Source organism: Microplitis mediator, chromosome 5 (assembly GCF_029852145.1).
Source record: "Microplitis mediator isolate UGA2020A chromosome 5, iyMicMedi2.1, whole genome shotgun sequence".
In the NCBI taxonomy this organism is placed as follows: Eukaryota; Metazoa; Arthropoda; class Insecta; order Hymenoptera; family Braconidae; genus Microplitis; species Microplitis mediator.
This window is the reverse complement of record NC_079973.1, coordinates 23,881,010-23,908,926: the sequence shown is the minus strand read 5'-3', so window position 1 is coordinate 23,908,926 and position 27,917 is coordinate 23,881,010. Positions and strand designations below refer to the sequence as shown.

Sequence of the window (27,917 nt, the reverse complement as noted above, 5' to 3'; positions counted from 1 at the left end):
CCCGGACACGGAGGGGCAGATTGGGCGCCGCAGCGCTCGAGCACGCACAGTCGCGGCTCGAGTTTCGAACTAAACGTATCGTTATAAATATTATTATAAATAATTACATCCTAGTAATTATTAATATACACAATTCACTCATGTGCTTGCGCGATAATAAATTTTTTTAAAAATTGTTGTTGGTAATTATTTTTATTTTTATTGACGGATGTTTTATTCAAATTAACGGTTTGGTTTATCTGTGAAGAGAAACAAAATAATAAAAAAAAATTCTTACGAGCCCGAGGATCATGTCAAGTTTTTAAAATTTGACGACGGTTTGACTTATTCAAGGGTTTTTTTAAATGGAACAATAAGTGAATTTAGTGAATGGATTTTAAAAAATGTACATAAGAGTAGGGAACCCCATGGAGACTGAAAATAGGCCAGTGATTAAATAGTGTTAATTTAGTGAATTATTAATTAACTAAATAAATAAAGTTTTATTTATTAATTGAACATTAGTTAATTTTGTTTGTTGATGTATTTTTAAATAAAAATAAATTTACTGTTTTAAATTAATTAAATTTATGTGAATGTTAATTTTGAGGCTCATGTTTTTGAGAAAAAAAATAATTTTTTTTTATTTATTTTTAAAATAATTATTGTTGTTGTAAGCAAGACCGGGCTCTAATTATATATTTGGGCGAGTTGTGTTCGTCAAGTGTCAAAACGTGGAATGGATTTTCAAAGCGCCATGGAGACTTTTGCTGAGGCCTGGGTGGCTGCCAATACCAAAGTTGATCCCGTACAGGTAATTATTTTTTAATGATAAAATTAAATATCATGAATTATTTATTTATCAATTTTTAATTTTTTTACTCGACTCCAAAGTTACTCTTTTTTTTTGCATAAATGAAAAATAAATTTCGGAGTAGAACAAAAAAATTATAGTAAGACCTTAGGGAATACTTCGGATAAAAGCATTCTGTTGACTATTACACAGGCGATTTACCACCCTCGGTAATTTTCCATCAGTTAGCCCGCGCATTCAACCCTAAGTGTACCATCAAGACGAGAGTAATAGTCGCAAGAGTATTCAATGAGTTATAAAACCATAATAACAATTTTAGTAGTGATACCTATCGTGTTGTCATTCACCTACGGAATATAAATAGAAATAATTCGTCCAAGTTTTAAGTTGAATTGGCATATATTTATTTATATATGTCATATACATATATATTATATATGTATTTGTGTATAAGAGGGAAGAAAAGAGAATGAACATACCGATGTAAGTGAAGGTGGGGGGTCACGGATTCTGGGCACGTTACGGATGTGCCCCTGCCTTCTTCCTGTACGATGGGCTCACGGAATCACTACGATATTAGTATATATATATATATATACATACATATATGAGTGAAGTTTTATGTAGGTATATATGCCATATATATTTGATACTGGTCACAAAACCCGGACTATATATTAATATAATATAGATGCATCGCCAGAGCAAATACTACAGAGAAAAAGAGAATAAAAGTCGTTTGCTGTAGTAAAATTTTCGCGATACGATATACGAGGAGCTTGTGACTGTTGCCCGGTTTGATTGCAAGAATTCGGGCGAGGTCGTTCAACCGGAAGAAACATACAGATCACTTATTTTTAAGCTTTTATTATTTATTAATTGTTTTTTTTTTTTTTCATAATTTGAAAATTTGAGAGATGGCATTAAAAAAACTGTCATTCATACAAAAAATATTACGGAGCACAGTTTATAAAAATTTATAGATAAAAAGTGCAAAGTATTTTTTTTAACGGCTTAAAATTTCTAATTTTAATTATCAATGAAGATTACTGCAGTAATTGTATTTAATGGATTAAAAAACAACTTTCGTGATTAATGCGCTCGAAATAAACTTTTCAGCGATAAAAAATTTTTTTATTGAAGCTGATAGTTTTAGTATTTTTTTTGCTACGAAAAATAGAAGCGGTTTTTTTTATTCTTACGGTATTATTGGAAATATTTTAACGGATAAAAGCAGTCATTATAATATGTAATTGTTTGTTTATCTGAAGCTCATTAGTCAAAGTTACAAGACCGCAGTTTATTGTAATCAATAATAATAATAATAATAACAACAACAATAATAATAATAATAATAATAATAATAATAATAATAATAATTGTATTTTTTTACAACGTTTAACCATTTAAACAACTTTTTTAAATTACTACAATTATAAGCAAGGTTTGAAATTAAACTTATCGTTGTTATTATCCATTAAAAAAATTATTATATTTTATTATTATTATTTTTAATTCATATTTATACAAAATAACTTTTTTTATATGGATATTATGCTTCAAAAATTGATTTAAAAATTAAGTTACTTTAACTATAGATATATATATTGATTAATAATTAATCCTCGAATGAAATGTCCTCGAATATATAACCAGTGAATCTTATATGAGATCAATGAAAGCTACATTATAAATGAATCCATTTTAAAAAAAATAAAAGCGTAAGCGTCTGATTTATACTTAAGTGGATAGATTATGTAAGACGTCTCGGTTAAAAGATAAGTCATAATATATATATATATATATGTAAGTGAGGAGAATAATTGTTGAGTTAAAGAGATAAAATATAAATTTGGCTGGCCGGGAGTTCGCTACGACTGTAATCAGAGCACGATCGTTGATTTATCTTTTATATCAATGAAACTGCTCTATACTTTTTTCGAAATAAGATATATTTTTTTTTAATCTTAGAGACTGGATTAACTAGTGATAGAGATAAGTGAGTAAAAGTGTTGACGGGAAATCTAAACCTCGTATAGACACACCGGATAGATGAATAACGATTATTTTGTGTGGTTCGTAGGGTGGTCAAATAGCGTGACCATATGTACGCGTCAGTGTACACGTGGTCGTTTTGCGAGACGTTTTATCCATGAGATTCTTAATAACACTTGCGTGCAAACACCAAGCAAACTGGATCGAATATCAGTTTTTTTTATTTAAAAAAAAAAAATGTTTTTCATAATTTTACTAATTTTAAATTTTAACCATACGGATAAAAAATAATTAATAAATAATGATATTTTTGAAAAACGCATAAATCAATTATTGATAATAATTAAAATGTTACCGATAATTACGGAATTAAAAATAATTTATTAACGTAATGTGAGTAAAAAAAAAATGTAATTAAATATTTTATGATCCGAGTGTTGGAGGTTTTAATTAATCTCAAATAAAAATAAAAAAAAAAAAGAATTAATAATTGATAGTTAATTCTTCAATATTAAATTACAGAATTAAAAAAAGTTATAAAAGTGGTTAACACATGGGGATAAGCGCAAGGATTTCCACCTGTTGCGAGTCGTTCTTACTCTTACATACACACTCTACGCCACAATACACATGCTTTCAGTTAATACCCGCTCCCGCGCAGTTTGGTTTTGTATCTCATCACGTAGCCGCGTATCGTGTGAGTTCATCTTGCGTCTTGTCTCTCTCGGCTGCACATCATATTCAGACCTGGGTCTGAACCTGTATACTGGTACCACTTGAGGATGAGGTATACGTGATGATGAGGACAGCCTCCTTCTCCCTAAATAGTGAGCCAGAACTTGGAGTAGTCATTCGCACCTGTCCTGTATGACTTGAGATCACGGAAGAAAAAGATTTCGTGGATTCGTGAGTAACGAAAGCTGCTGACGACAAAGAGTCACCGAAAATAAAAATAAAAAAAAAATATGTAACGATGAATAAGTCGAAAGAGAGAATGTAATTTTTCCGATATAATATCTCGACTCAAATTCTTTTTATATATATATTTATATTTTTATTATTCTGCCATCCTTTTACTACGGTCGCATCAGCCTTACAGTATTCGCAACCGATTCACACACACACTCTCAGCGATACGAGTGAGTTAACATACAAGTCGCGCAAAGACGTTCGGAGGACCCAAAGCCACACGGGGGCCCGTCCAACGTGTTTTTTTGTTGAAACGACTTGCGGTGCTGCCGCTGCATACCACCGACGGCTCTTCGTGGCTCCCGAAACAGTAGCCCGTGCTTGGGTACAGTCGCGGCAAGCAATAAAAAATCTACTGGCCCAAGAGCAAAGTGAGACACTTTTTAAAATAATCCGATACATCATTTCGTTAAATTTCATAAATTCCTCCACTTAATAACTTATTTATTTATTTTAAACCCGTTCATCTTTTCCACGAGTTCTTGAGACTTGATTAAGATCAAAACGAGAATTGGTGTGACATTAGCCGTTTAAGATATTTAACAATATATAAGCCTGTGACAGTTAGGGAGTGCGTGCTGAGGATTCTCGCATTCTGGGCCCAGTTGACCCCTGTTGACATCCAGCAACGGCTTAGCCACTACTCTGGTGTTAAGTTTACTCTCATATGTACATATAGATATATATATATCTACATATCAGTACACAAATCCAAGTAGTAAACTCTTGTCTTTATACATATTATGTGTTTACGTGCTGTACACATTGGACACAGTTAGCATTACATATATATGTATATTTATATATATTAGTCTACATACATTATTTAACCACGTGCTCAGATTTCATCGGCAATGTTATTATATAGGCTTACAACATACAAGTGTATATATATATATATAATATTCGTGCTAGCATTACTTGACAGTCTGTACTCATATATATGTATACAGTCTACTTGTCGTTCCTAATTACTCCATTGCACTGAATTTAAAACTTGTCTTCGCTTTATATCTTCTTTAATACGTGTCCTTGAAGATATATTACCCATATTCATATATATATATATATACATACGCATATATTGATTATAATAAATTCCGTAAAAAGTGATCGAATAATTTTATTTTTTTTAAATTTATTAAATAATTTTATTGATGAGTGAAAATAAAAATAAAATTTAATGTTACAGAGTCAAGCACTGGCGCTGACGCACAAGGCAACACCGCCATCACGTTCATCAAGTGTGTCCCCGATCCCGAGGAGCCCGCAATCTCAGCAAACTGCACACACAACGAACCGTAGCCCAACACCCAGGCCAGCCTCGGTCCAGCATCCACAGCTGGTACACCAGCCCTCTCAACAGCAGAGTAACTTGATCAGCGCGAGTGTTGCCCAGCAGCCATCGAGGACCGAACATCAGCACCAGCATCATCAGCAACATCAGCAGCAGCCGCAATTATCGCAAGCATTTGGAATTCATCACAATCGGCATACGAAACAGGAAGTTGATTCTAGCAGCCCGAAGCCCGAGGGCTTTGATCTCAGTAAAAATTCATCTGTTACCGGTGAGTTTTTTTTTTTTTCGATCACATTATTCGGGTTTTCAACGAGTTCATAAATATATGCAATAATTCTATAATGTATGTTTTAATCCACGCGAATTATTTTATTTATTATTATTATTATAAAAGTGATGGAAAAATAATAATAATAATAATGATAATTATTATTATAATCGGTTTGTATTGTATTATATATATATATATAAATATATATTTTTTATTTTTCATCATCTTTTGTACCGATTACACTGAACCTGGCTTGCGGCAAATGATTATCGAACTCTTTTCGTGTCGTGCTGGAATTTCCCGTCGTGTAATTACCTGCGTGCACGCAACCCTAAATCCAGAATCCACTCGAGAATAATTGAATAAAAAAAATATTTTCAAAAAAAGAGTTAAATCATTAAATATTTTTTTTTTCGTGTGACACAAAAAAGGGCGCGCTATTTTCGTGCACACGTATTATATGCTGAACGTGGATAAATTTTAGCCAGCGAGTTATATGTCTGTACACAAGAGTTAGCATTATCCTCAGAGAGTAGTGTGCGTCGGATTTGGGATTTGAACGGCAAGCGAATGGCTTGGTCCTCACACACGTTCAATAATCCCGGATTAATCCCAAGAGCACTGTGCGCACACACACCAAACTGAAATGGCTCGAGTAACCCTCCAGTTTTACTAAATATATATATGCATCTACAAACATACATATTATATGTACATACATTTATATATTTTGCCAGCAAGGACCTCGAGTAAAATATATCAAAATAATAAAAAATAAAAAATTTAATCCTAATTATTTGTACACTGTAAAAAATTTTTTGGACCCAGTGTAGTGTAAATGTCTTGGTGTAAAAATTTTTGTGTGAAAATTACACCAAATTCGGTGTTAAATTTAGGCGGGTGAATTTAAAATTTTTACATCGCCAAACGTGTAAATTTATAATTCATGATAATTTTGCGTTAAGAAAATTAATCATAAAAATATTTAAATTTTCGAAATACCATTTAATATCTAAATAAAATTAATTTTGTTATTGATTAAGTAGTTAAAAATATTCAATGATCGTTTGTTGCTCATTAATCAAAATTACAACGGGTAACACGGAATGGTGTAAAAAAAAGTAGATTACACTGTGTTAAAATTACACGGATGGAAAATTTACATCGAGAAAATTTCACACTACACGGCCGTGTAAAGTTCTCTGGGTCCATTTTTACACCGAAATTTTTTACAGTATAATAAAAATAAAATACTATTGTCAAATTATCTGCTTACACTAAACTATTCCCAACTTATGGCTTTAGTACATAGTTGGCTTTGACGCAAGGGGTTCTACTACTTATACTAGATATATAGAGGGTATATACTACAATATACACTGTAACACGAAACTAGAAGCTAGAGACCAGAGACTAGAGTAGAGTAGAGTGGAGTAGAGACTCACAAAGCCTTGGATAATCCTACCACTACCCCAGCGATAATCCTTATGTTCACATTCGTCGAGCTGTGTTATGTATACGTGTGAGAATAGTTGACATGCACGTACATTTGGATCCCTTTCTGCTGGTCACCTGATGGGTTATGGGCAGTGTGTGCTCTGCAGTGGGTAGTAGATAATAGCAACACAACCTAAAAAGTAAACGCCTAGTCACGTTACACTACCTGAGTGCTTTATGGCGTACAGAGAATATTAGCGGTTTGATCATGTGTGATGCTAAAGACTATACTACGCTAGATATGTTGGTAGCTGGTAGATAGCTATTACAGTTACTACTGATGTGTAGAGGGTGTAGAGGGTGTAAAGTATAACATTAAACATCAGAGAAGTGTAAGCAAAGGGACAGCACAGCAAGATAATCTTGTGCATTATGCTGGACGTCGGATACTTGGCCGAGACAATACGAAGGGACGTATGAGTTTAGGCCGAGAGAGTCCATGTATGTGGATAGAGATGGAAATGGAGATGGATAAAAGTAAGTGGCAGGAACAAGGGACTGGAAGATTTAGAGACTAATCAGCTTGGATAGATGCTAAAGAAACCTTATAGATGCACGTACTATATAGAAAATTCGCTAATCGGAAAGCCTATTTTGTAAATTCGGAAAATTGTATTTACCTATGATTGATATTAGAATACGGGATTAATTCCATTGACTTTTGATCAAGATACGGATTATGGAAATTAATTAGTGAAGAACCGATATGAAGCTGATTCAGTATCTAACGATAGTATACATAGAGGATAATACAACATAAAGGTACACAGAAAAAAACGATTTCTTGACGCGAAATATTTTTACTCGCCCCAAGAAAATTTTTATTTGCCCTAAGAAATTTTTTAGAAAATTAATTGAAAACGTGGTTTTTCTTGGGGAGAGAAAAAATTTTCTTGAGGCAAGAAATAATTTATTGCAACAAGAAATTTTTTCTAGTCCTAAAAAAAATTTTTTCTTCATTTAATAATACAATATATTTCTTACGCCAAGAAATTTTTTTTTCTGTGTAGATCATAGTAGTCACCATATAATTACATATTGCAGATTAATATAACTCACTCATTGAAAATGAAAATTGACTTTATGAGAAAAAATAAAAGGGGAGGAGGGAGCAAAGTAGGCCCCTTAAAATTTTCAAAACTTTAAAAAGTGTGGGGGCAAAGTGGACCTCTCAAAATTTTCTATACGCCAATAAATTCGGACGGATGATTAGCTTATCGAAATTTCTTATACAATGAGGACTAAAATGGACCACCAAAACTGTTCATTAAATATAATTAATAAGAAAATTAAAGATAATAAATAAATTACGTTTTAAAGTTATATCGTAGCAGACTATTAAAATGACTTTTATATTATTATTTATAATCCGATTGTTTTATAGTTATTTGCAAATATCACACGTGTAAAGAATAAAAGATATCAAATCCGAAATTTTTGGGAGGACCGATTTCGCCCCTAATTTTCGATTTTTCAATTTCAATGGACGCAGCATAATGAAGTGAAAATAAGTATCAAGAGTCTAAAAAGAAGTAAAAGCGTAAAAAAAATTACTGATATTATAATTATTTTTCTCAAGGGGCCCACTCTGCCCCTCCTCTCCTACAAAAAAATTTAAACCTAAAATCAATAAAAAATAAAATTCTTATATTTGAACAGTAAATACATAAATTGAAACTCATTAAGGAACGAATTACTGCCAAATTATTATTCGATAAAAAATTTCAATTATAAAATAAAAAATTTCTACTAATTTTGGATTTTTTAATTTTTCATTGGAAATTTAAACTGGCCCAACTTACACAGCAATTTGTTAAACTCGCTAATATGGTTTTCAAAAAAACTTTTAAATGCCCAATTTGTCTCTTTCAAATTATACTAATTGAAAAATTTTTTGTCTTTTTTTTTTCGTACTCAAAATAAAATAAAAACTACCCCAAGTACTCAAAATTAAAAAAAAGTCTAAAATATTTAAACGTGTCTATTTTCCAGCAAAAGCTGACTTAGACCTCCACTAAGTGAAGTTGTGTTAAAAAATGATGAATTTAAAAAAAATAATAGATTGTTAAAAATTATTTGTAAAATAAAAAATATTAAATCAAATGTCAGTTACGAATAGTTGGGGTGTGTATTTAAATGGTACAGAAATGGATGTGGGTGTGTGTATGTGTGATGCGATGCGCCTTTAAATGAATATTCTGCGTTCCTGATTCTCAAGGGTCATTCGTTAGCCTTCGGTCAAGCTCGTGGAAACCATGACCACCATTAACATCCCTACAGTACAATGTACTTTCAGATAGATCAATAAACTTTGCGTCATTGTTTTAAACTTTACACTCGAGTGTTATTTTAAATTTACGCGTTGAAATAACAATTCAATTTTCAACAATAAATAAATAAAAGCCGGTAGATACTTTCGATTGCCAGTTGATAAATTATATCGAGTAGTAGTTAAAAAAATGAATTAGCTGTTGGATTCACTCAGAATTTGAAAGTACGTACATACCAAGGGATGAATGAGTAGGACTTTATTCGCGAATTATTTTGCAGGCCTACCAAACGTATCCGTTATCAGGAGAACAGATTCGATGCGAGGAGTATTCATCCGGGCTTCCATTAGTTTCTCTCCTTCGCGTTGTATTTATTTTACTCTAAAACGTCCACGAAAATATGCAAATTAGGTCCTTTGTTCAATACCTGTCGGCTTATTTTTACAGCAAGGATAGTATGAGAACTAAGTAGGTCGTCTTTTGCGGCCGGGTGTGCACATGTTGAGTGCCGATTGGTAAAAGTCAAAGTGAATTTGTCTGCAAGTAGTTTCATGACCCAAATAAGGGCTTTTGTAGGACCCCGAGCATCAGGAGTACAGGACATGCTTTCGTAACAAATACGTCGATCTCTAACCCTCATTCAAATTCAACTCGCCCGTACTTTCTATCTTCACTTTATCTCCCTCGTTTCGCCTGGTGTTTATTCACATCCACACTCAGTTCAGGACTCCTACGCGCAGAATCAAAGCTGGCTGTTTCAATATAAAAAAATCCATTCCAAGGATTCGGGTGTCTCAAACGAATCCTCCATCCAGGCAGAATCCTCCGGCGTTACTACCGCAGCTACTTTGGCCACATGCTTTCCTGCTAGTTGTTTACGCCTCAGAAACGTTAAAAAATACTTTTAGTTACGAGATGGGGGTTCCAGTAAATGCCTCGCGTTCCAGTAAACAAACTTCAAGGACCTTCGAGTTCTTCCTTCCCTGCAATGTATTTTCCTCCTCAAAAATTATTTATCAATAGAAAAGACAGAAAAAACTCTGTCAAAATTTTGAAAGTAAAATGATAAGTGATTGCCAGTTAAATGATTGATAGATTGTAAGTATTGTCAATGAAATAAAAATATCACATAATAGACGTTAATGCGTTTGTATTGCTGTCATTGGGTTGTATAGTAAATTATGTTCTCCTGGGACAGAGAGGTCACACCGTAGTCTTACCCACATTCCCGTGGGATTTAATTTCTCGATTTGAATCAACCGTAAACCCTAACCTGTATTATATTTCCCCAACCCTTTATCGTCGCTGTAGGCTATGGGATACAGGGTCGTAGGATACAGGACAATCTTGCGGATAAACCAGTTCCTTGGCATGGCTAAACTCTGTTTCTATCCTGCCTTCTCTTGTCCTGTTTCACTTGTGTGGTACCTTCTCATTCTGGCTTCTCGGATCCCTGTAAACGCCATAATGCATACAGGTACACATATACATTTCAACTGGGTAATATATATATAGATACGTGTGTAGTATGTGTAGCGTGTTATTGTCTACTTGTACTACTGTCCTACGCCTTGGCTTAATAGTTAATAGTTAGCTTGAGCGACGCAACAACCCCTGCGCAAGTTAACGAACGACATGGATTTCCGGATCAAGGAATTACGACGCGCGCAAGCAAGCCTTAGGCGATTTAGAGGGGATATACGTACGCTCGATTATCAGGCTCGCATAAGATACCAAGCAGATGATGCACCAATTCCTGTATTACTTTGTCCTGTAATAATTTATCTTATTGTTTATAACTTTTTTTTTCATCACTCTGATTTTATATCTACCCCTTACAGCTCATCAGCCATCTGATTTATTGGAGTAGATTTATTTTTATTTATAAACTTTTCTGATATTATTTAATTTTTAATTAATATTGAATGGAGTGTAATTAGTGGTGTTGGTTTGTATAATAAATTGCTGCGTTTAATGAAAATTAATTTTTGGTCAAATTTAAGGAGCGATCAAAATTTATCTCATGCGAGACCCTAATCTTTTATGCTTTCCTGCTGCTCCAAGGATTCGATTATCCTGAAAATTTCTCAACCTATTTCCTATACACCGTAGAATCACGATCCTTGGTATACATGCATGCCACACTTTCGCGACATAAAATATTTTTTTTCAAGGGCTGAAATAAATTTTTTATTTGGTAATTTTTAGAAAAATCCTTGAAATAATTTTTTTTTTATTCAACGGGGTAATCAGATATTTTCGGCTGAGTTTTTTTCGGAAACAAAATCTCTAAGTACAAAATACAGACCTTACATTTATGCAATACTGTCTAATCTAGCGAAGTGTTTGATAATATTCGTTTGTTTAAAGAAAAACTCGGCCAAAGTTTCCATTTACTACACAAGTGCAACAAAGATAGTACCGTTAGTGGACTTGAGTGTAATAGAGAGAAGTACGAACCCCTGTTAAGAAAAAAACTACGTGATACGTAGGAATGTTTAAAGTCATTGAAGAAAAAAACAGTAGCGAAAAAACGGCAAACAGAATTTTTCGATCGTAGAGCACTCTCATGCTTTGCATTAAGAATCGTGCAAAATAGTTAAGAAGTTGAACCGAAAGTCCAAATAAAGACATTCGCCAAATCTTTAGTAAATCGTTTTATACATATATATGTGTGTGTGTATATTTATGGCATCCCTTTTATTTGGCTGAAGTATTAAACTGCAGAGGGGTTCCATGGGTTAAAAAAAAAAATTATATAAAAAAGACTTATCCCCTGATCCGGGATTTATTCGACGGGATATAGCCGAGCCCGGCTTATCCCGGGGGAGGCTTTGCTGAGGCCCGTAGGTCAGCGGGGAACGAGACGTATTAAGTATTGATTTTCAGCTACCGGATTAAACCATAGCTCCGAGGGTTCGTTCGTTTTATATACGCACATACATATACATATATATATATTAATATACTATACACGCATTTAGTATCCAGTTGGTTCATTGCAAATAAATTTCCTGCTATCTAAATATGTAATGCCGCGTAATTATTTAAATAACAATTATGTATTTCACATGATTAATTTCTAATTATGATGGTGATCGAGATCCCGATTAATGTATAATAAAAAATATTTGAATGTTTTATTTTTTGAGCAATGGAAAGATTGACCAGCACTGAATGTATAAGAAAATAATAATTTATATTTATGCAAATATGTGTGTACGTTGTATTGTTAGGGCACGCGAATAAAGATTGATGGTTTGAAGTATCTTCCGACGCTTTTATTTTATCTTCATGGGTCAGTGGGATGAGCAGCACAAGCCTTAACGGCTCCTGTTGCTCGATTCCACTCAACTCTCATTCTTGTCGACTTAATCTTCCGGCTCATACAAAGCAAAGAGGGTTTCTCTACGCGGTTTATCTTTATCTCTGGTCTTTCGCGGCCGACAGTCTGATGAGGATATTCCATAATAACACTCAACAAACATGAGAAATAAAAGTGCACGCATATTCGTTATATTATACGGATGTTATTTTAAATATACAAACAGTGTACGATTTTTAAAAAATAAATTTTTACTTCAATTTTATACACCGTAAACTCTGGTACTGTTTATTAATGCAACGGTGTATTTATTGAAGTCAAATAATAATTAATTAAATAAATAAAAAAGAGGAAGTGTAAATAGAAAAAAATAAATATTATAATCGATAGGAAAAATAAATAAAAATTAAAAACGATGAGCGGATATGTCGATTTACATTATTATTATCTTTGTTTTATTTTATTGTGTATCTTTTTCTATTGGGATTTGCCGTTATGCGGCCTTGGATGAACACCGACCACGTAAATCGTATTACGGATTATTGCGCGATCAAAAATATCCCCAGGGGATAATCCCCAAAGATGGCATCATTGTGAGCGTGGGATTAACTGGGCTGTGAGCTTTACGTGCGTGCACGATATTATAGTTTTAGTGCACACAGTACTCACTATATGTATCTATTTATTTATCTTTATACACACTTGTATATACATATATATATATACGTATGGATTAATAAGCGTGTGTATGTCCATAGTTGTATATATGAGTGCATTTACACACTATCCTTTGAATACGCAACACACGATCGCGATTTATCGATGAATTAAAAAATAAAAAATATATACATATATACATTTAGCCGCACCTCGACCTCCATCCCTCCATTTTTAATCTGCCTAAGCTTTCTGCTTTTATATATTTATCCCTTTCATTATATATACGAATCCCGGCTGAATTTTTTCGCTAATTTTTTTTTATCTCGAAAATGTCCATCGCTTTTAGTTCAATTGTCACTGTAATGAAATATTTTTTTTCTCTATTATGTCGTATTTTTTTTTTATATTGAAAAAAATATTTATTTAATGTGATTTATTATTTATTAAAAAAAATTTAACAGATAATTTTTTTTAATAAATAATAAAATTATTGAATTTCTCATAAATGAAAAAAAAGCGTTCATTGGTGCATTCAAATCTGTTTGTTATATAAATAAATTCATAAAAAATAGGGATTGTTAATATAAAACTCAGTAGTAGAACAGAATAAAGAAAAAAAATTTCGCTAGTGTAAGGCATTGAAAAAAAAATGTGAATGTAAATGTCAGCATAAATTTATTTAACAACTCATAGGCAGTTGCAATTGTATATTATTCTTATGCTAAAATCACAGAAAGCCCTTGGCGTCTATCTTTCTCTCTCTCCCTCTCACTCTATCGTGTGTGTTAAAGGATTAAGAATCGTCTGCAGTTCTACAGGGTCATCCAAACGGCTTATACTAGCAGCTAACAAGATTAGCTTCAAGACGCATCGAGTCCACATACTTTGAGGATTAGACGTTATGCAGCTTTTATGCATATTCTTATTATAACGATGATATTCCTCTGAGGATTCTCCTTCTTACGGTTATCATATATACCATGTCTATAAATACATATATCTAGATTTCTTTTTTTCATTTATTTTATTTTAGGCTGATTATAAATCGCATGTATAAATACATATTTATTATCATTCATATTCTTCTTTATTACTTCACCGAGTGATTTTTTTTTCCAAGCTGATGTCTGACGAAGAAATGAGAATGAAATTGTGGGGGTGTTATACTGTGAAAAGGGGAAATCTTATCTCCCTGTTCGACTACTCCACTTTGGTTGAGATACCAAATAGCCCCCTCCTTACGAACATCTACTCTCTTCACTTACGTTACTTTTGTTTATTATATATGTATATATGTATATTCAATGCTGAGTTGTTTTAATATCTTTCTTCGTGCTTTTATTGAGACACTATTCAATACAATGAACTAACAAATGATTATTTTTTGATCCATGCAGTTGATAGATCACTATATAACTACACTGAAAAAAAAGTTTTTTTCCTCCCAGGATACAAAATATTTTTATCCGAGTATTTTAATATCCAATATAAGTTTCTTAATATTAAAAAACTGGTATTTTTCCCCTGAGAATACCTAAGTTTTTTCTAGAGCTAAAACTTAATGCTGCATTACCATAGCAACCGCAGTAATTATAATTACATCCTATTCACTACATTTTATAGAAATTAAATTTTCCAGTAATTTTATTATAAATACAACTTTTAAAATTAGTAGTTAATTTAATATTATTAAAAAAAGGCTCGTAGTAAAATAAACATTACTTAAATATGTGTCAACTGAGTGAGGTTAAGTCAGCCATATTTTTTATTTTGGTATTTTGCTGAGAAGGAAACCGAGTTTTTTAGCAATCAGAATACTTATTAGTGTGGGGAAAAAACTTTGGTATTTTAAAAACTAGAATACCAGGTTCTTTACGGGAGGGAAAAATTTTCTAGGTGGAAAAAAACTTTTTTTTCAGTGTATATAAACACTGTGATAACTTTATGTATGTACAGAGGGGAAGGGAGGCAAAAGGGGGTAGGGTAGGCAAAACGGGGTACCCCCAAAATTTGATAAAAAAAAATTTTATATTTTAAATGGTTTTTAAACATTCCAAAATCACTACTGTAAATATAATTAAGCCTTACTATGAATTTTTTTTGGTAAACTTTTTCAAAAATCAATTGTCAGTTGAAAAATATTAATGACGTTTGTTTTATGATAAAAACTAGTAAAAATTTTTTTTCTTCTTTTGTATCCAATAAACATGTAAAATATAATTTTTCTTCATATAAATTACTTATAAAAAAATTCAACTTAATCAAATTCGTTTATAATCCAGAATTTTTTTTTTTTTTTACTTTTTTTAGGGGGTACCCCACTTTGCCCGCAGAAATGAAAAATTTTTTTTTTAACGGTAACTGAAAATTTCTTCTATTTACTTTGAATATCATTAAACAAAAAAAGATTTAGCGTATTTGAGTCCTCGAAAACTTGGTATTTTCTTAAGTACCCCCTTTTGCCCCTCCCTCCCCTATATACAGTCCAGTCGCGTTATCAGTCCGCTCGTTATAAGTCCGCCGACTTATATTTCTTGGAAGACATTCCCCCTCTATGACTACGAAAATAATCATGTACACACTCACACGCTTGCAAAGTAGGGGGTATAAGTTACGGCGTTCAACTGCCGAGCAGAAGTGGGGGTACAGGAATTCTTAGAATTATATTCCTACACCCCTGTAGACGGACTTATAACGCGATTCGACGGTACAAAAAATAGATTGATGGACTAAGATTGTTTTGATAATTTCCTCTCGGGTTTTTTTCTATTTAGAGGATTTTTAATTTATTTTGAGCGTGTCCGTGATGAAATACTCGAGGATTTGCTCGTCTGTCCATCTCGGATTTTAAAACATTTAATTTATATTTTAATAATATTCCTACAAGTGAAATTAATTTTACCAAAACGCAAATTTCATTTTTTCAATTTTTTATGAGATTTATTTTCAATAAAAGAAATAAATTGTCTATTAGTTTATGACTTTTTTTAACTTGCAAATGAAAATGAATGAATTTCAAATTTAATCTTAATTAATCCTTATTTTGTCCATTAAAGGATTAGCTACTTTATCATAACGATAACGAGTTAGTCATAACATTAAAATTAAATGACCGTTTTTACTTGAGATAAGTTTAAAATGCTACTTTTTTTTTTCTCTTTAACAGAAATGACTGAATTTTTAATTTATCCAAAATTAATCCCTGTTCTGTCCATTAATAGATTAAATATTTAATATGAGGCACATAGACAAAAAGCGAATGTTTAATTATTAATCAAGTTGTCTTTACTTCAGATGGTTCAGATTAAATGTTTCCGAATTACAGAATATATGTCGGCAGCTCGTTACTCCTTCTGCATTTCGGAGTTGAGTGTAACAACCCGAAGTGTAGATGGAGTAAGTGGTGGTTTCCGTAAGGGAATACTCCGATACGATTTCACGCTGGATTTGCTTAAGATCTCCGTTAAGGAGCCCTTCTTCCACTCACACTTTACTCTCTTACGTCGAACCGCACATCTAGTTCCTTACTATACCCTTTCGAGCTTGCATTTCCATCACTCACTCATTCACTCATCCCCTCAATCTTCTTATTTTTTAACTCCATAACACTCAAATTTAATTCTTAAATATCTCCAGTTTTCTCATATTTCAAACATAAATTCCCGCTATCCGTAAATCATCAGAAAAAAAAACATCAATTAAAAATCGAAAGCGAAAAAAATATTGAAAAGTACCCGAGTACTTGAGCAAGTAAAATTCTGTCCATCACGTATTATCGATACAAGATAATGACGTTTTCGACGTGCATTTAAAAAAGAGCCGATGAATAAGGTGCCAATGAAAAGTAAAAGACGTAAGACGTAAAGTCTGCGCTATAACTCGTTACCGAAAATCCAAATTAAGCTTCTTAACCGAGATATTTACGAGACACACCTTCTCCTTCTCCTTCTTCCTTCTTCTTACTCCTCCGCGTAAGAGTTTCTTGTCCTCACCTTCACTGTTCACTTGCCAGTTGGCAAAGTAATTTTAATCTTCAGCACATAGGCTCTGCCACGACACAACACCAGTGTTTTCCTACACACACTAGTCTTTGAGTACGTAGAAAACGTATTACACTTATTTCATCCTACTCCTTCAGATCCTACTCTTATTCTTCTTCTTCTTCTTCTTCTTCTTCTTGTCCTCTTCTCTATACTAGTATACGTACAAGGGCTTGTGCTTAAACCATCCTCCCTTAAGCGCCTTAGACTATAAACTTTGAAAAAACTTGGTCTATAAATTTTTATCTTTTTTTTTTTCTGTTAAATATTTATTAAAAATTTCTGTTTAGACCTTATGTAATATAAATAGCAAGCCAATGTAGGTTAAAAGTGAAAAAACAAGTAAAGTTAAAATAATAATAATAAGATGAGCAAAAAGGGTTAGAGTAATGTATATATTTGCATTGCGTGTTGCATAGTTCGCGTGCATTTTAAGCCGCTTCTGAAGTCAGTGGAACTGTTCTATTCCCCTCATGTGTACGTAAATACCTCAGCTAGATAAGACATAATGAGATAACCTTCGAGGGCTTATAAGATCACCAGCCACGCGACGAAACCTTGTAAATCCCACTGGAGTTAGCAGCTAATGTTCTTCTTAACGCGTTTTTTCTTATGCCAGAACATCTAGTTTACTGTGTGTTTATTATTAAATTCAGGCTATGGCGACATTATTATTATTATTATTAATGTTATTATTAATTTTTTAAGAGCATTGTTAAGGCAATAATTAAAAAGTTTTACTCCAGGATGCAGTTTAATGTTCGATAAGCTCGAAGCTCGTTAGTAAGAGGAAAATACCACGAGAAAGATATATTTCAATCTGAGCGGGAGTTACTACGTTTTAAATAACACAAAGAAGAGGTGGAAGGGGAAGGTTTATAGATAAAAACTTGGAAAAAAGTTTGTGTTATCAACAAAGACCGACATCCGTTGGATTAGCTTGAGATAATAACGCCTACACTTTCCTTCTGTCTCTCATATTTAACTTAAATATTGCACAGTGTTGGTGAATAATTTAATATTATTTTTTTGCTGGAAACGACAGATTAAATTCATAATTTTGTCAATTATGTAGTAGTCGTTAATATAAGAAAGGGTTGGGCAAAATGAGGATTCTAAATAAAAAATTCACTTCTTTGTCTGAATAAAGTAAATTTTTTACTTTACACTTGCACAGAAAAAAAAAGTTATCTTGAGTAAAGAAAATATTTTGGAAGACAAATGTTTTCGGGAACCAAGTCAAGATTTTAAAAAAAAAGTCGTCTTGGTCGAAGAAGATTTCTACTTTATCTGAGAAAATTTAGGTTTCCAAAAAAATTTTTTTGAATCAAGAATATTTACCTTCAGTCGATAATTTTTTTTTTCTGTGGGGAATTAAATAGGAAAAGTAAATAAAAATTTTTAAAATAGCTGTCAAGCTTCTGAAATTAATTAAGAATAATTGTTACAGTAATAAATTTCGATTTATGCAATTTTTTAAATCAAAATTTCTGGTAAGAAATTCGATTTACTCATGCGCATCTATAATTATTAATTTCCTATTTTTGAAGTTGACGATAATGAAAAAAAAGATAAAAGTTTAAATGACAGATACTTAAATACTTGGGGAGGTTTTACACATCTTGTAAATATAAGTGTGTACATGTATTACAAGTGTAAATGTTTTATAAGGTATATATATATATATATATATAATATTATATTTTATATAGGGTTTGGATGTTTTCACTCCTCTATACTTGAAGCCAGCTTATCTTTCGACGAGCACTGTCAAAGACGAAAAGGCGGTTTGACGGTTTCGCGGTGTTTCCGTAACAGGCCAACGGGGGAAGATAACGGAAGTCCGATAGCCAGAGTTGGACCTGCACCAGAAATGAGAAATGTCTTTGGAGCCCTTTTTTTTCTTTCTTTTATTCTCCAGCAAAGTTTTTATAAAGAAAATAAAGTCAAGATTTAAGATTTCCACCGATAAATTTTTTTAATTTCCATCCCTATCATTTTTTAATTGATGATTCAAAAATTGTTTAATAAAATGTTTAAACATTTTATTTTTTGCATCTACCCAATAAAAGTCGACTCAAGTCCGCAAAATGACGTCATAAATTACAAATCTTAATTTATAATGCCGTAAATTTTGGTCATCTGGAAATCATTTGAGAAACGTTTATTTTGAGAATTCTATACAAATATCGTTTGTAGCTGAATCGTACAGCAATCTTTGATCCTAAGTCCTGGGTCTTCGGTAATTTAGTTTTAGCAATAAAGCTTTTTTTTTCTTACTGATTATGAATTACTTTATTAGGGATAATCTTTATCTGTCCCTTGTCGTAAATGATCGTCTTAAACTGCCTTTAAAACTCCGGATTGAATTTTATGGTCAAATATTCCAGTCTATTATTGAAATAAGTTTGTTTCAAAATATTTAGACAGATTAACAATTTTGTTAGTTTATTTTACTGTACATCCGTTGTTTTTTTTCAATAGCTGGTCAGTTTTCTTTAACTAATTATCAACAATACGTAAATCTCAGCAACGTAAATCTCTTAATTATACTAAATTTCCCTTTCCCTTTTCACCAAAATGTCCAACACAATTATCGGAAATCTTACATACTCATTTTTGAAACTCTCTTTCTGCTCAAGAACTCGTCCGGAACATTTCGAGACTTTGAAGGTGATTATTTTTTTTTTTTTTTTAATTCAACACATTAATTTTAGCTCAGTCTAGTGTCTTAACTATCAGTGGCAGTGTTTTTAAAAATTTAACATACTCGTAAGCTTTAAAATTAATTTCAAAAAATAAGTGTTGTGGTTATTGATAATTTGGTTTTTGTGGTGATATTAATTAAACTTAAAAATATAAGATGGTATTTTTTTTAATAATACCTGTCTTAGGATGAAATTAACGGGTAGCTAAGACTTAATAACAGCGAATAGACAATTTAGGTATAGGGCAGACGATAGTTGCCTTAATGAAAACTGTACATCCCTAGATTAAAGTAGCCCCTACCTAAACTATGGAGCTGGAGTCCAGAGCGGTCAGCTTCCTCGTGGCCAGTGCTCCCTTAATTCTACATCTATGCTCTCTCACTATCAAATACAACTTCTGGCTGCATTAAGACTTAATATCCAACGAACATCGAGTATAGCCTCGTAAATCCTTTGTTTGACGCACGTGCTAAAGTTTATTTAAATAATAGTCATTTAATCAAAATTTATTAAAAGTTGATACACTGTAAAAAATCACCGGGGTAAGTCCAAGCGGTGTAGGTGTTAAAATCGGCGGTGTTAAATTTCAACACCGACCCAGAGAGGAAAGTACCACGGGCCCAAGCTTGGCCCAGACTTGGCCCAACTTTGTAGAACCTTGGGCCAGGCTTGTAAGCCAGTCTTGGCCCAGCTTTGGTAGAAGCCTGGAATGATAATCTCGGGCCAAGCCTGGTTGCCACACCTGGCCCATGCTTGGTTACCAGACCTGGCCCATGCTTGGTTGCCAGACCTGGCCCAGGCTTCCAGGAAACGAATAAATTTAATTAAAAAAAATTTATTATTATTAACCTCGTAGAATTCATGATCATTAACGTTTTAATTATTTAAGGGAGGTAAATGATGTGAAAAAAACTCGGTGGAAATTCTGCTGGACTCTGGGCGCGAACTGCCGTCCTTCTGATTACTGGGTCCGAACGGTAGCTACTGGACGAACCTACTAACGTTGAACTGGTACATTTATATGATCTACTTGTATAAACCATGGGTATATCCAAACTTGGGTAATCCTACCTTGGCCCAAGCCCGGGTAATCATTGTAACGGCCAAGGCTAGGTTACCCAGTCCTGGCCCAAGCCTGGCTTGCCATTGGATGGCCAAGGCTAGGTTACCCAGTCTTGGCGTAAGTCTGGGTTGCCATTGGACGGCCAAGACTAGGTTACCCAGTCTTGGCCCAAGCCTGGCTTGCCATTGGATGGCCAAGGCTAGGTTACCCAGTCTTGGCCCAAGTCTGGGTTGCCATTGGACGGCCAAGGCTAGGTTACCCAGTCTTGGCCCAAGCCCGGGTAATCATTGTAACGGCCAAGGCTAGGTTACCCAGTCTTGGCCCAAGTCTGGGTTGCCATTGGACGGCCAAGGCTAGGTTACCCAGTCCTGGCCCAAGCCTGGGCCAATATAGGTGTGCCAAAGCTAGGTTCCCCAGTGCTGGGCCAAGTAGGGGCCCGTTGTTCAACTCTGGCAGCTCCTGTATGGGGAAAGCGGTGTGAAAATAACGCCGCTACAGGTGTAAATATTCTGTACCGGTGTTAAAAAAAATTCTCCGGTGTTAAAATAACATCGCTGCCGGTGTAAATATTCTAGACCGGTGTTAAAATAACGCCGCCGCCGGTGTAGATATTCTTTACCGGTGTTAAAATATTTTACTTTGTGAATATTTTTACTTACTCGATCAGTACACTTGTTAATAAATGATATTTTTTATTAATTTTCATAAAGAACTGACATTTTTTGTGTTTTATAATCTTTAAAATTAATACTCAACTAATCCCATACAGGAGCTGCCAGAGTTGAACAACGGGCCCCTACTTGGCCCAGCACTGGGGAACCTAGCTTTGGCACACCTATATTGGCCCAGGCTTGGGCCAGGACTGGGTAACCTAGCCTTGGCCATCCAATGGCAAGCCAGGCTTGGGCCAGGACTGGGTAACCTAGCCTTGGCCGTTACAATGATTACCCGGGCTTGGGCCAAGGTAGGATTACCCAAGTTTGGATATACCCATGGTTTATACAAGTAGATCATATAAATGTACCAGTTCAACGTTAGTAGGTTCGTCCAGTAGCTACCGTTCGGACCCAGTAATCAGAAGGACGGCAGTTCGCGCCCAGAGTCCAGCAGAATTTCCACCGAGTTTTTTTCACATCATTTACCTCCCTTAAATAATTAAAACGTTAATGATCATGAATTCTACGAGGTTAATAATAATAAATTTTTTTTAATTAAATTTATTCGTTTCCTGGAAGCCTGGGCCAGGTCTGGCAACCAAGCATGGGCCAGGTCTGGTAACCAAGCATGGGCCAGGTGTGGCAACCAGGCTTGGCCCGAGATTATCATTCCAGGCTTCTACCAAAGCTGGGCCAAGACTGGCTTACAAGCCTGGCCCAAGGTTCTACAAAGTTGGGCCAAGTCTGGGCCAAGCTTGGGCCCGTGGTACTTTCCTCTCTGGGAAGCGGACGCAGTTTACCCCGCTTTTACACCGATATTACACCGTTTTCACACCGGTTACCCCGCTTTTATACCGATTTTACTCCGCTTTTACACCGGTTACCCCGATTTAACACCGGTGTAATTTTCTTTTAACACCGGGCGGAGTTAATATGAGTCCATTTTTAACACCGTTCTTTTTACAGTGTAATAATTAATAATTTAATTTTTACAAAGATAAAATTTAACTAAAGTAGTCTGAGATGGGTAAAATAGAACAAAGCATCAATAGCACTTTGAAATTCTCCTCGAAATTTCTCATCACATCGCACTCCTTTCCGCAAATCTTACACTTGTCCTTGTCTTTACAATTCTCACCCCCTCAGCGACTCACTTGCTCTGATTCTTAGTAAAGAGAAATCTGGGATTAGGGGTGTACCGACATTGCCACTATAAGCGACTACTCGTCCGAGTAAGAGTGGGATATAAACTCGAGTCAGGGTTAAATAAGGATCGCGTCCATTGTACCGGCCGCTTACCTCCCATTGTTTCGCGATACGTATTTTGCGCTTTCGCTTAACCGACGAGTGGATCTGCATACGTTTTAGCACGAGGGTTACACATTTATGCGAATTTACTAACTCAGAATAGAGAACCGAGTACCAGAAGTTCAACAGAGTTGAGCTTTTGTCATTTCATCATTTTAGTATTTAATTTGAATTTTTTGAATTTCGAGTTCCGAAAAACTTAACATATTTTTATTTGTTTCTTAGGTAAAAGTCCGGTACCAGTACATTGTATAGTTGAATCAATTCATAGTATTGTTGACAATCGTATTAATTTACGTGAAAAGTGGCCAAGTCCTCACATAGAAATCGATACTTATGTCATCATTCCAGCATCCGTGCCATTTCAGGTAAATTTAATCTTTCAACTGATCAAATTGATAAATATTAAATTATCATATTATTAAATAAATAAATATTGTACAGGATTTAGTGGGAGAGGCATTAGTTCGCTTGGGTTATCCCACGGACATGATACCTAGTGCACGTGGGAGCATAATTGTTAAGAACTGGCGCCCATTACCAATGGAAAAAGTTGCTGACGAGCCAACTCGGACCGTTGCTGAAATTCTGTCAGAACTAACGACCGTTGCGACTTTGAGAATCCAAATATACAGATCTCGGCCTCCGCCAGCGAGTCCAGCAGCCGAAATGAAAGACAAACTTCTGAGGCTTCTGCTCCTTCACAGCCATGCGCTACTGATGTCCGCAGGATGTCCTCTCGACGAGGTAATTTTATTTTATTTTACATTTTTTACCATCACCATCGGCGGCTACATCTTCGAGTCAATCCCTCACTCAAAAAATCACCCATTAATGTAACCTCAATACTCGAGAAAATGCAAATACTGTTGAGTCCTCAGTGTTTCCCATTACTACCAAGTTCTGATCTCATTAACAAGTCCTTCTTGTATAATTCTTCAGCAGACTTGTTAATCCTCGGTATGCTCCATCACCTTTTTCCATCATCACATCACTAAATTAACTTAAACATCTTCCCTTCATCATTTAATTCAACTTCTCCAAGTAAAATAAAATATTTTTACTAAGGATTTATTTTTTATTTTATCACTAAAAATACACAATTACATAATTATTTATCTTAGACATAACTTAACTAAAATAAAGTCAATTCTTATCGTCTTAATATTTATATAATTTATGTCTGGACGTATTTCACGTTTGGATACAACGTCAGTACATAAGATACAGCCCCAGTGAATAAGGAAGATCTCATAGCCGGAGCGTATGATAGGATTACCCTTTACTCAAGTAAAGCAAATTCGTGGCAGCCTTCATCAAAAGCCCCCACGATATATCGGCCAAAGTGGAGTGAGCTGAGCCCAGGGGTAATGGCCGGGGATGGGCTGCCAGGAGCTAGGAGAAGTAGACTAAAGGGTGTAGATATATAGTGCCCCGAAAAACCCCCTTTAACTTGAGCATTATCTAAGTGCACCTCTTTGAAGATCTCCCCACCCACAGACTAACTTTAATGCCGTTCAGGTTGGTCTATGATTACCAATTTTCTCTGACAGACGTTTCTCCGCCGCTAAAATATACACAGCCAGGCGATATCCCTCTCGAGCATCCGTAAGCCAGCAAAGCCTCCTTTTCATCCTGATGCACATTATCGTCTACACTTACACTAGTATTTATTTATACAAAAGAATCTGCCGAAGGACTTGGCCTCGTAACTTTTTAATTTCATTTTTTTTATATACTCAGCACTTTTGTCCCTCTTAAATAACATAAATCCGGTGTAGTTTGATTTGGATTTAGAGCATAATTTATTGGCTGTTGGAGTTACATTTTTTATATAAGTTGTTTGATGAAGAGAGTTGTTGAGGATGAATATGGTGATGATAATAGTAAATGTAGTAAATCAGGCTGAAAGTCATTTTGAGATAAGCCGTCTCCGAGCGTCTCCGTACCACTGTTTACAAACTTATTTTTTGAGATACGGTATTTAATTATTTTAAAAATACCCGAGACAGTCATAACTGTTGTATTATTTGAAACAATGGAGAAGATCATGCTGCTTTGTTCAAGATGATTAACAAGAGCTCGTAAAACATAATGAATTATATTTTATTTAGTCTATAATTATTTTATTATTTTATTTAAATAATAATAATTATTATTATTATTTGTGGGGAGTGAACGATATGCTACTGAGTAGATACAGATCCAAAAGATTACCTCATTAAGAGGCGTCAGGTGTAATCCTACTGGCGTATAACTATTTGTTCTTGTAAATCACGATGATAAGGTTACGCAGTCGTCGCTATTTAAACGAATAAAACTTTTCCATAATCTTATGACAAATCATCATCTCTTGGCTTGTCACTTGTCTCCATTGTCATTTATACTGAATTTTTATAACGCTTGTTATTTATTTTAAAATAATTTTTAAATTTTATAATTTGCCATTAATACTTTTTTTTTATCTCAAATATTTTGTTTATTTTCAGATGACACTATCATCGCTGTGTCGCGGTGGAAGTGAAGTTACGGAAGATACTCGACGCAGCTTTGAATCATGGATCCAGCAGCAGCAGTTACCAAGTTTAGGCCCACCGCCCCCGAATCCGCTGCTGACTGCCTGCAATAACAATCGTCAGCTGCATAATCAAAGCCCGCTGGACACAGGGGGAGGCGTGGGGCCACCCCACCCGCACGGACATCACCCCGCGATGCTCCCTTACTCACACAAAACCCGAATGCGTACGAGTTTCGATCCGGAGCTCGAACTGCCGAGATTGCAACGCTGGTTCGCGGAGAACCAACACCCCTCGCGCCAGCAGATCCAACGATACGTCGCGGAATTGAACTCACTGGAGTCCCGCCGCGGGCGAAAGCCGCTGGATGTTAATAACGTTGTATATTGGTTTAAAAATGCACGGGCTGCACAAAAAAGGGCTGAGAATAGGGGAATTAATGGGTACAGTCCGCCGGGATTGAGTCCACGTGGTGCTAGTATTGTTAGCGAGGACTGCTCGGATGAGGAAGACGATTCTAGGCATCAGGTAAAATTTATAAAAATTTTTTTTTAAATTTCGAAAGCCTTCTGGTATCATGAAAAAATACTTGTTACGTCTTAGGGGAGGGTGGGGCAAAGTAGGCCCCCCTAAAATTTGAAAAGCCTCCAAAATTTTTGGGCAAAGTGGGCCCCCCTAAAATTTGAGAGCAAAGTGAGCACCCTGAAATTTGTTATGAACGAGGCTCATAATAAGTCACCTTCACTTTTTTACGACTATTCATTTATTACTTATTAGCTTATTTATGGCTTACCCATTTTTGCCCACTTTGCCCCATATTTTAAAATTCGTAATTTATTATGAACACAGCTTATTCATAACATTTTCGAAGTGAAGAATTTAAAAAAAGTAAAACGAGCAATAAATTTGTCTCACACAATTTTTTTAGATGGGGGCCCACTTTGCCCCTAATTTTCGATTTTTCAATTTTAATGGACACAGCTTATCAATGTTAAATAACAAACAAGGGCCTATAAAGTAGTGTAACGAGTAAAAAAAAGTAAAGATAATCCCATTTCTAGCTTACGGGGCCCACTTTGCCCCACCCTCCCCTACTCAAATATTTACTCTACTTTCCTATCAATCGAGATGAAATTAATTAAATTTTATCCATAAAAAAAAGTTTGTTTGATAAAAAATGTTTTTTAAATCAACGGTTTGATACCTCAGAGTGGATGGAACTTTAAAAATAATTTATTAAATTGAAATATTTTTTTAAATTTACAGTCAAATTCAGAATCGCCATGCCTCGCTGGTAGTCCACCAGTAGTAGGTCCACTGTCTCTGACAACCCGCTCAGAAGATCGAATGGTGGCTCCAACATCGACTCCGACACCCGCAGCGACAGCAACATCAGCACCTCTGGTAAAACGCGAAGACGATTCTGCGACAAGGGTTTCATCGGGTTCAGACGACGAGGACTCACCCCCCGGAGTTCCTACGACTCCAATACCTCCGGGATTTTCATTAGTGCCCAGTCCGATGTTCGGGCACAGCATCATGTACATGTCCCACTATCTCCCAACACGGGGAGGACCTGCCGGGTGTCCTGCCAGTTTGCTAGACGAGCGAAGAAAGAGGAACAGAACATTCATTGATCCCGTTACCGAAGTTCCTAGACTCGAGAATTGGTTCGGGCACAACACTCACCCCAGCCACGCGGTAATTATTTATTTATTTATCATTTACTTGTTAATTTATTTATATATTATTATTATTATTTTTATAGTTGATACTAAAATATACCGAAGAATTAAATCGAATGCCATACCGTCAAAAATTTCCACGTCTCGAGCCAAAGAATGTGCAATTTTGGTTCAAGAACCGTCGGGCCAAGTGCAAGCGTCTAAAGATGGCGTTATTTGAAGGGGAGTCACCTCAACCACATCCTTACGCCCACGCAGATTAATTTAAATAAATTAGATTTTTAATCAATTATAAATATTAAAATTATTTAAACTCAATTAATAACTCAATAAATAAGATTTAAATAAAGTTTTTAAAGTGAGATTATAAGAGAGTTATTGATGCTCTCATATAAGCAACCTAGTCCTACAACGATTGTAATAACGCAAAGTTTAAAAAAAAAAATTAATTATTTGACTAATTAAAGTTTACAAAGCTAAATAACAAGTTATCGTTAATAATATAATGTAATTAAAATAATGAGGCTGTAATTTAATTGCAATTACGTTAGCATTGCTCGTTATAATTATTAATATGTCGTTACTAGCATTTATTAATCAGCATAATAGTGATAATAAATCAAAAAAAAATTATATATGTATAAATATATGATTATAAATTAATATGACTTATAAAATCGCGAAAATATGTAAATAATTATTGAATAAAATTAAATTACGCATTAATTGTTTCATTTTCAAGTAATTTTAATTTCCCGCTAAGAAAATTTAAAATTTAAAAAAAAAGGGAAGTTATTGGTTTCGGTCCAATTTTCGAAAATCGAGTTTTCATCAGATGCCAACGTTTTGAGGTCCTAGGAA

General features: G+C 34.4%; 1 protein-coding gene across 1 annotated transcript; it reads left to right on the top strand.

Moving 5' to 3' along the window:
- LOC130668883 (homeobox protein dve-1) lies at positions 1–27,697 on the top strand. Its single transcript, XM_057471388.1, has 7 exons — positions 1–793; positions 4,950–5,325; positions 23,081–23,223; positions 23,300–23,602; positions 25,345–25,899; positions 26,638–27,072; positions 27,140–27,697. Exons 1-7 carry the CDS (start codon positions 719–721, stop codon positions 27,317–27,319), a joined length of 2,067 nt encoding a protein of 688 aa, XP_057327371.1. The 5' UTR covers positions 1–718; the 3' UTR covers positions 27,320–27,697.
- The last annotated feature ends 220 nt before the right edge of the window (positions 27,698–27,917 follow it).

What these genes read in the sequence shown, in the direction of transcription:
- LOC130668883 (XM_057471388.1), top strand. Translation starts at nt 719, where the DNA reads ATGGATTTTCAAAGCGCCATGGAGACTTTTGCTGAGGCCTGGGTGGCT. An exon ending in CAGCATCCGTGCCATTTCAG is followed by an intron (nt 23,224 to 23,299) that starts GTAAATTTAATC and finishes AATATTGTACAG; the next exon opens with GATTTAGTGGGAGAGGCATT. An exon ending in ACACTCACCCCAGCCACGCG is followed by an intron (nt 27,073 to 27,139) that starts GTAATTATTTAT and finishes TTATTTTTATAG; the next exon opens with TTGATACTAAAATATACCGA.